At 68.9% G+C, this 9,139-nt stretch overlaps 2 protein-coding genes across 2 annotated transcripts; one reads left to right on the top strand and one right to left on the bottom strand.

The window, feature by feature from the left end:
• The first annotated feature begins 1,458 nt into the window (after window positions 1-1,458).
• Window positions 1,459-4,957, top strand: CDK5 (cyclin-dependent kinase 5). Its single transcript, XM_004694418.2, has 12 exons — window positions 1,459-1,582; window positions 2,102-2,190; window positions 2,269-2,336; window positions 2,440-2,500; window positions 2,594-2,650; window positions 3,200-3,295; window positions 3,426-3,500; window positions 3,639-3,735; window positions 3,885-3,954; window positions 4,363-4,423; window positions 4,521-4,601; window positions 4,697-4,957. The coding sequence occupies exons 1-12, from the start codon at window positions 1,546-1,548 to the stop codon at window positions 4,781-4,783; spliced, it is 879 nt and encodes a 292-aa protein (XP_004694475.1). The 5' UTR covers window positions 1,459-1,545; the 3' UTR covers window positions 4,784-4,957.
• Window positions 4,958-5,771: 814 nt separating this feature from the next.
• ASIC3 (acid sensing (proton gated) ion channel 3) lies at window positions 5,772-9,133 on the bottom strand. The gene is made up of 11 exons (XM_004694417.2): window positions 8,481-9,133; window positions 7,797-7,947; window positions 7,477-7,604; window positions 7,151-7,352; window positions 7,009-7,065; window positions 6,768-6,915; window positions 6,528-6,619; window positions 6,351-6,430; window positions 6,205-6,276; window positions 6,056-6,114; window positions 5,772-5,944 (listed from the first exon to the last, which is right to left on the bottom strand). Exons 1-11 carry the CDS (start codon window positions 9,012-9,014, stop codon window positions 5,869-5,871), a joined length of 1,599 nt encoding a protein of 532 aa, XP_004694474.1. The 5' UTR covers window positions 9,015-9,133; the 3' UTR covers window positions 5,772-5,868.
• Window positions 9,134-9,139: the final 6 nt, after the last annotated feature.

The following is a 9,139-nucleotide window of genomic DNA, read 5'->3' as shown; positions in this document are numbered from 1 at the left end:
CTCCGGGCCCCCGTAGGCATCTCCGGGCGGAAAGGTGCCCGCCCCGGCTGGGGATCCCGGGCAGGAAAACGGAGCACCGGGATGACCGGGCCGCTCGGGGTGCAGGAAGCCGAGATACTAACGCGACGGATCAAGAGTCGCCCCCGCCCCACAGAGCGCCTGTGCCTCCCCGAAAGCCCCCGTCTTTGGGGGGTGGGAGTGGATGGTGGTAGCGGGTGATGGCGACTGCAGCTTGGATGCCATTTACCCTGAGCTGACTCAGGCTTTCCCAGCGGGGGCAGCTCGGCGAGATTCCCGGCGGTGACCCCCCCTCCCCGCCCGGGACACCCTCGAACCCTATTCCTACTCCCTGCCGGTCCTCTGAAGTTGCCTGTATGGCTTCTGGCTTGACTAAACGATACTTCCAGCCAGGGGATGGCCGTCGTCTCGTTTTCCTTAGCTCACTACTGGGTGAAGCGTGTGCCCGCCGGAATCGGTCAGCTACAAACGAGTTAATTAACACAAGCTTGGCACCGACTCTGGTTCTGGCGGAGGGGTGCTGTTTGGGGCCGTTTTGGGTTCAGTTCACAGCCCTCAAGAATGCAATCATGAGACAATTAGAGAGCAGCCCGGCAGAATCTATAATCAAGTCCCCGGGGATGAGGTCAAGGCTGCCGCAAGTGCAGCATCTGCCTGGGCGTCTGCCCGCCGAGGGCGGTAACCAACCTGCCGGCCCTCGGCCACACCCTGGCGGACGCCGGGGGTCCGGGCTGCAGAGAGCGGCCTGGGGGGCTCCACCAGCCGCCCCGGGGGTGGCAGTGTAACTAGCGCGAGTCGACCCCCAAACGACAAACGGCGATGAAGGGAGCGGGGTCCCCGGTGTGAGTGGAATCCAGCCGCAAGTGGGGCACACCCGCCCCTCTGCCCAGCCCCGGGGTCAGCTAGTCCGTACACAGCCGCCACCCGCCAGACGAGCCCGCGAGCCACTCCCCGCCCGGTCCTGGGGGTCGCTAGAGGGTCCGGGGGAGGTGGGAGGCCGCGCCGAGACGGCCCCGCGGCCGTCTCCGCGAGCGCAACAACTCCGAGCGGTCAGAGGCGGGCCACCTGCGCCCAGGGTGGGGCCGCCCAGCCCCAAGCCCCGGAGAGCGCCCGCCCCCCCGCAATTCTGGAATGTGTCGGCCCTCCTCGGCAGAAGCCAGCGATCGCCCAAGGCACTAGCCTGAGCGGGGCACCCTGGGAGCCGCCGCGCCGCGGCCGCCGCCGGAAGCGGACACGCGGTGCGTCCTGGGAGTTGAAGTCCAGGGCTTGCCCCCGCGGTGGAAGCCGAGCCCCGGGAATCGAGTGCTGCAGAGACCCGGAGCGCAGCCTGCTGGGACTTGTAGTCTCGTGGCTCACGATCGCAGGCACTCTTGGGGAGCCCAGCCGTCCTAAGACTACAAGCCCCAGAAGCCCATGCGCAGGCAAAAAGGGAGGGGCAGGGTTGGAGGCTGGGGTCCCGCCTCCTCTGCAACGCCGCGGCCGAAGTCTTAGGACCCAGGGCCCGCAGGGGTCCCCGCGGCCGCCGCTATGCAGAAATACGAGAAACTGGAGAAGATTGGGGAAGGTATGGGGGCGCGAGATGTTCCTGCAAAAGCTTCCTTTGCAGACCCTTCAGCATTGCTTGCAGTCCTGGCTCCTCTGCCGTCATCAGTACCCAGCAGACTCCGACTCAGCCCTGGCTGCAGCCCTGGCCCGAGCTTAGCCCTCCGTGCAGACACCGTCCTCCCCGCTAGCCCCTCCTGCAGACGCCCCCTCCCAGCCTCACGCCGGACCTCCCGACTCGGCACTTCCTGCATTTGCCACCCCATCCGCAGTTCTCGCTGCAGACCTCCAGCCCCACCTTCCTGCCGGCCCTCCTCTCCCAGACCCCTGCTCACCACATCCACACCTTTCGGAAGCGCCGCCTTTATTCTAGACCCTCCAGCCCGGCTGCGGCAGCCTTGCCTACAGCAGACACCCTCCCTTGGGCCGCCAGCACGTCCTCACTCCACAAAGCCTCTCCCGGGCGGGCCTTCATCTCCATCTCTTCCCTTACTCCCCCAGGTGGGAAGGGTGCCCCATCCTCAACCTGACCTCCTTCTAGGCACCTATGGAACAGTGTTCAAGGCCAAAAACCGGGAGACCCATGAGATCGTGGCTCTGAAAAGAGTGAGGCTGGATGATGACGATGAGGTAGGCTGGGGCGGCGGCCGGGCGGGCTCGGCAGAGGCAGGGCGGCCGTGACGCCTGCCCGGCGCCCTCCCTGTGCAGGGAGTGCCGAGCTCTGCCCTGCGTGAAATCTGCCTGCTCAAAGAGTTGAAGCACAAGAACATCGTCAGGTGTGTAAGGACCCCCACGCTATGTCCGCCTCGGAGTTGGGCTGGGCTGGCCCTGGGGCCACAGAGTCCAGGGCTGCCAGGCTGAGGCCCTCCTCCCCCCTAGGCTTCACGACGTCCTGCACAGCGACAAGAAGCTGACTTTGGTTTTTGAGTTCTGCGACCAGGTGACAGGGTCTGGGGACAGCACAGGGAGCGGGTGCAGGGCCAGGCGAGGCCTTCTCACGGCAGGCCCGCACCCCTACCCTGTGCCTCTGTAGGACCTCAAGAAGTACTTTGACAGCTGCAACGGCGACCTGGACCCTGAAATCGTGAAGGTGAGAGGTCTGCGGCCCGGGGCCCCGTGGAGGCAGGTGCTGGGGTCCGCGTTTGGCTTTGAGCTCCAAGTTAAGGCCACAGACAGGGATGCCCTGGGGTGTCGGGGGAGGCCACCCCGTCCCTCTCCTCGAGAAGCCCCACCTGAGCCAGCACTTCCTGTGCCCGCCGGCCTGGCAGGAGCTCTGCCAGGTCACCGATGTGCCTTACAGCTGGGAGGGCACAGGATGAGCCGCAGAGAGACCGGCCTCCCTCGACGCGTACTGGGGGCTGTTGCGCCCCGGGACCAAGTGCCGTGTCCCAGCTCCAGGGCAAGTAAGGGCTGGGTAGTGAGATGCTGAGGGCTGCTGCCCGGGTGGCCAGCCGAGGCCCGTCCCAGAAAGCGGCCCCAGAAAGCGGCCCCGGGCCCCTCTGCTGTTTTCCTTGAATACCTGGCACAGTGCAGAAGTGGTCCTCGGTGTCGGGTCAGCGCTGTCCCTGCGGGCGGTGAGAAGCAGCAGGGTCTCTGCCAGGGCAGCCTCCCATCTGAGGTGTGACACCCCCCCCCCCAGTCATTCCTCTTCCAGCTGCTGAAAGGCCTGGGCTTCTGTCACAGCCGCAACGTGCTGCACAGAGACCTGAAGCCCCAGAACCTGCTCATCAACAGGGTACGTCCTGGGGGGGCGGAGGGTGGGGGTGGGGGCACCTGGAACTGGGAGCCGCCCACGTGGGCTGGACAGCGGGAGCTGTCGAAGGTGGTCGAAGCCTTTTCGCATGTCCCGTCCCATCTCCGCGCAGAACGGGGAGCTGAAACTGGCAGACTTCGGCCTGGCTCGGGCCTTCGGGATCCCCGTGCGCTGTTACTCGGCTGAGGTGAGCGGGGGTGAGCGGGGGCGCGTGCCCAGGAGCATCTCAGCTCCTCCAGGCCCCAAGCCGTCTGCTCCTCTGCTCGCCGAGCCCCCTCCTCCCCACCCCTGTAAGCGGGGTCCCTGTGGCTGGGGTCTCCTCCAGGTGGTCACGCTCTGGTACCGCCCGCCGGATGTCCTCTTCGGGGCCAAGCTGTACTCCACGTCCATCGACATGTGGTCAGCCGGCTGCATCTTCGCAGGTGACGTGGGGCCTGGGATACTTTCTCTTCCCGCTCCCTATCCTGCGGGGCAGATAGGGCCCGGAGGGCCCCTCTGGGGAAGGGCCGCGGGGTGCAGCCCCAGAGGGTGTGAGGGCTCCCGTGTTTCTCCTCCGCTCACACGGTCTCAGAGCTGGCCAACGCGGGGCGGCCGCTGTTCCCTGGCAACGACGTCGACGACCAGCTGAAGAGGATCTTCCGATATCCTCCCGCTCCCTTGCCCGGAGCCCACAGAGCGCGAGTGTGGGGCGGAGGGTGTGCCGGGCGCCCCGAGAGAGGGGCTGGGAGCGAGGGTGCTGGACACCCCAGTCACCGGGGCAGACGCACTGCAGCTGGGCGTGGGGCTGGTGGGCTCGGGGGCCGCGGGGCGGAGCCAAGAGGACGCGTCCCCGGCCGAGCGGTGAGTCCTGAGGCTGCGAGCCAGCGAGGGCCGGCGGCCGTTCAGCGTGGACGTCGATGTGGGCTCAGTGTTCCCATCTGTGAAGCGCCTGGCCACTGGCCACCGTGCCAGGGGGCTGGAATGGCGAGGAGGGTGGCCTGGGGAGGGGGGGGGAGGGGAAGGGCCCGCCCTGTCCTTCCCACCTGAGTGGCCCTTGACCCCCTGGACACGCTGCTGGGGACCCCCACGGAGGAGCAGTGGCCGGCCATGACCAAGCTGCCAGATTACAAGGTGTGCGGCAGGGCCGGGTTCGCCAGTGTCCCCGCCTCTTGGCCTGGCAGCCCCCCGGCCCCGGCCGTGGCCTGACTCTCCCCCGCCCCGCCCCCAGCCCTACCCCATGTACCCAGCCACCACGTCCCTGGTGAACGTCGTACCCAAGCTCAATGCCACGGGGAGAGACTTGCTACAGGTGAGCCAGGGCGGGGTGGACAGGGGGGTCACCCACCCAGGGAGTCTGGGGGAGACCAGGATTCTGACCTGCCCTCCTCTTCCTTCGCCCCCCAGAACCTCCTGAAGTGCAACCCCGTCCAGCGCATCTCGGCAGAGGAGGCCCTGCAGCACCCCTATTTCTCCGACTTCTGCCCCCCCTAGGCCCCGGAACCCAGCTGCCAGGCTGGGGCCTGGTTTATGGCAGCCCCTCCTGAGGGGCAAAACGGGGTGCCCGTGCACTGACCCCAGCTGTGCTGGGCTGCGGAACCCGGGACCCGCACTGGGCTGACCCCTCGTGGACTTTATTTAATTTCATAAATTGGCTCCTTTCCCACAGTCTGGCTGTGCGTGAGCGGCTCGGAGGGTGGGCTCTGCGGGCAGGGCTCCTGCAGGCCAGACTCGCAGCCTGGGGCTGGCGGCTGCTCCTCCCTCCTCCACACCCTGCTCCCACTGCGCAGGAGACTCGGGGGGCTGGTCAGCCAAGACTGGGTGGGCGTCCCCAGAGGGGGTGGGGAGCACGGGGCCTTTCCTGGGGTTGCCTGTCTGCTGCCTCGCCCCATGTCCCAGCCTGCAGTGGGGCTGGGGCAGGAACAGGCCTCCTGTGCCCACTTGCTGCTGTTCCAGTATTTGAGGTTTGGAGGAGCCAAGAAAGTGGGCTTTGGGGGTGGGGTGGGGGGCGCTCTCGCTACCGCCTAAGATGCTTGGGGAGGCTGGAGAAGGAGAGCTGCTCATGGGGACGCTGTGGGCCGGCACCAGGTCCCGACCAGGAGAAAGCCGAGGTGTCTGGGGCAGGATAGCTGCGGGCCTGGGCCCGGGCCCCACCCCCTGCCTGCTCCCTGGGCTGGGCTGGGGCAGGGGCTGGGCTGGGCAGGGGCAGGGACTGGGCTGGGCAGGGCTGGGCTGGGCTCAGCACCTTCGCAGCGGTTCCCTTATCGGGTCCCCGCCATGGTGCTGGGGGGCCCCTGATGCCCCTCCCCGCTCCTCGGTGCTGACGTGCCAGCCCTGAACACACCCACTCTGAGGAGGCGGCCGACACCTCTGCGCCCCAGGAACCTCCCACCACCACACCCCATCTGGGTGGCGGCCACCCGGGCTGGGCCTCGGAGCGGCCAGCCCTGGCTGCGGTCTTGCCTGTCACGGACACTGGGGCTGATGCGCTAGAACTTTATTTAGGGTGAAGGAGGCAGAGACACAGCGGGCCAGGCGCGGCCGGGGCGTGGAGACGGGGCCCCGAAGACACTCGGGGTCTAGAGCCGCGTGACCAGGTAGCAGGTGCGGTGCGAGGCAGAGAGAGTCTTGGTGACGCCGCAGGGCGTGGGGGGCCTGGCGAGGAGACCGCAGGCTGGGACGGCCCCGCCTACTGCCCGTGGTGCCCTTGTCCCCCGGAAGGGAACTTGACGGCCCACCTAGACCCAGAGGGCCATTTTGTGTTACCTGGGGCCCAGGCTGAGGTGGGGAGCTTGGGTTGGATGGCCGCCCAGCCCTTCCTGAAGCTGTGGGAGGAGGGAGAAGGTCAGAGGAGGGGAGGGCCCCCCTCGGGGACAGCCAGGTGCACCTGGGGTGGCCGGGGAGAGGGCAGTCACCAGATTGGCGCTGGAGTGCCTTTGGGCGCGCTTTCGGTTCCAGAAGTACCCCAGGACCCTCTCTAGGAGCACCTGGGGGCGCAGGGGAGGAGGTGGCCATTGCTGCCCTGCACCCCCCCCAATTCCTCCCCACGGGCCGGTCCCACCTCGCAGAGATAGTCTAGGATCTCAAGGATGGTGAGCAGGCTGGCCCCGATGAACAGCCCCATCTGGCCCCCAATGTCACCTGCGGAGACGGGGTCCCGGTCAGCTCGCCCCTGCCCTGCCCACACCGCCCGCCCGCCCGCCGCAGAGCGCCCGCGTGCAGCGCCAGGCGCACGCACCGAGCAGCTCCGACACCTCGTAGGCCTTCGCCTGCGCCACTGTCTCGTAGTTGAGGGCCTCAAAGAAGATGTCCAGCACGAGCACGTTCTCCCTGGAATGTTCGACGGACACTCCCTGTGCCAGCTGCTGGCGGGAGGTGCTCCCCGCCCGGCCTCTGCTGCGCCCTGGGAGGGCGGGCACCCCCGCTGGCAGGGGGCGGGTGGGGAAGGCGGAGCCCCGCGGAGGAGCGCGCCGCTCACGCGATGTAGGCCTCGCTGCGGTTGTGTTTCCGGGCCAGGTAGCGCGCGGAGGCGCGGCTGGGGATCCGCACCATGGAGAGCTCCTTGGCGTAGCGCGTGCTGGCGCACGGGGTGGGGCAGGCGCACGCGTCCTTCCTCAGCATGGCGTCTGCGGCCACAGGTCGGGTCAGGGCCGCCTGCCTGCGGCCAGGGCCAGGGAGGGGTCGCCGCCCGGGGCTGGGCGCGCGAGGTTGGCCCTTACCCAGCGCCTGGTAGGCGCAGTCCTTGTACTGCTGGGGGCTGCACACGGGCGCGCTGCCTGCGGGAGAGGGCGCCGCTTCAGCAGCGGCCCAGACCCTCACCCGCCCCGCCTGCAGACCCGCCGCCCCCACCTCCGCCCTCACCGGGCATGTGCATCATTCTGCAGCCGCACTTCCGAGCCACGTAACGACTTTCGCAGGCCAGGCGACACCCCATTAGGGTATAGGGAGGGCTCGGGCCCGGGGTGGGGTCGGGGGCACCCAGGGGGTCAGATGGTTCCTGCTCAAAGTCAGGGTCCAGAGACACGGAGCTGCAGTCGCCCCAGGGAGGGGGCAGGAAGCTCAGCTGGGGGAGCTGGTTAAGGAGAGAGCTGGGGGACAGAGGCCCCGGGATGAGGTGGGGGGAGGGCTGGTGTCCCCTGGGATGGGCAGGGCAGGCTAAGGAGAGCTAGGGAGGCAGGCCAGGATACTTGCTGCTGCTGGCAGGACACAAAGGTCTGGTAGCCAGGGGCCACCCCGAAGCCCAGCTGGTCGATGCTGGGCGGCTCCTCCTGGCTGTGGATCTGCACCCGGATGCCCGCCTCGAACGGGGTCTCCTCTGCAGGAGGAGGGGCCCTGAGGCCTGAGTCCCAGGGGACCCCCTGCTGCAGGCCCCGGCCCCCAGGACTGAGCTGCGCCAACCCGGGCGACCGCACAGGGCAGCACTGCCTCAGGCCCTGCCCAGCACCCTCGCCTTGCATCACCCCCTGCACCCGTCTGTGCGCCCCCAGCTTGAGCCTGTGCCCCCTACCTGTGTCCTTCCACACGGGCAGATACTCGTCCTGCTGCACGTCCAGCATGACCTCCAGCCCGTTGCCTGCACCACTCTGGGATGTGGTGAGCAGCTCGGCCCCGCTGGCGCCAGAGTTAAAAGTGTAGCACTGGCCCATCCGGGTGAAGATCTCCGGGGTGGGGGAGGTGACAGCTCAGCAGAGAGCCGGAAGCGGGCCAGCCTTCCCCGGGGCAGACACGGGCCACGGCCCCTCCCCAGCCCCTGGAACACCAAGCCCGTCCGGCAGCCGCCCGGAGCTGAGCCCTCCCGGTCCCACCACTGAGAGGACCGGCGTCCTTCGGAGATGTTGAAGGGCCCTGCCCTCCTCTAGGGCTGGCGAATACGGAAGGGGCAGACGGAACACAGGTTCCAAAGCCCTGGCAGAAGATGGGGTCTTGGGCCCTAGTGCAGACGCACCGTCTCCCCGGCCCCCTGGCTTCAGAGCCAGGCTGGGGGAATGTGCACGCAGCTGCAGTGCAGGCGGCTGGGTGGCGGGGGCGCCCCAAGGAGCATGGTGTCCAGGGCTGGGCAGAGAGGCTGTGGGGTGAGGGTGGCCGGCCCGGCTGGGAAGAAGGGGCCTCGGGCGAGGGTGTTAAGGCCAGGACTCGGGCCGGGCGCAGGCCGGCAGTGCCCGGACCCCGGGCTTGGTCTGGGCCAGCTCACCGTGGTGAAGTTCTCGGGCCCGCAGGGCCTGCCGCGGAAGTGACAGGCCAGCAGCATGTCCTCCAGGGCGTGCCCGGCGCGGGCGTAGAGCCGGGCCACGTCGAAGGTGGCGCTGGGCATGAAGCCGGGCGGCGCGGGGGGCCGGCCCAGGGCGCGCAGGAAGGCGGCGTGCTCGTGGGGCTCCAGGCGCAGCAGCGTGGGCCCGGCCCAGTGCAGGTCGTTGGGCGTGAGGTGCGAGCGGCGCAGCGGGTTGATGTTGCACAGGGTCACGGCCGGGAAGGTGAGCCGGTGGCTCTCGCACTCGTCCAGGGTCGTCTTGTGGTGGAACTCCCTGTAGTAGCGCACCCGCTCGGCCACCTGGTAGAGGAAGGTGGCCAGCGACAGGAGCACGGCCAGGGCCCACAGCCCGCGGCGCGGGGTGGGGCCCCCGGGGCCGAAGACGTGGCCCAGCCCGTGCAGCGTGCAGCTGCTGGCGAACACGCGGATGTCCGAGGCCGGCCGCCCGGCCTCCTCTGGCCCCGATGGGGGCTTCATGACCCCAGCTCGGGCCCCACCCGCACCAGGCGGCCGGCTTGGGAGGAGCGTGGGCCGGGTCCGGGGGCCGAGAGGACGCGGGTGGCTGGGCAGGGGTCCCTGCAGGTGGGCGGGGGGGAGGGGGC

This window comes from Condylura cristata, unplaced genomic scaffold (assembly GCF_000260355.1).
Source record: "Condylura cristata isolate star-nosed mole 26May11 unplaced genomic scaffold, ConCri1.0 scaffold00042, whole genome shotgun sequence".
NCBI lineage: Eukaryota > Metazoa > Chordata > Mammalia > Eulipotyphla > Talpidae > Condylura > Condylura cristata.
Note: the sequence above shows the minus strand (reverse complement) of the source record. Positions and strands in the feature narration are given on the sequence as shown.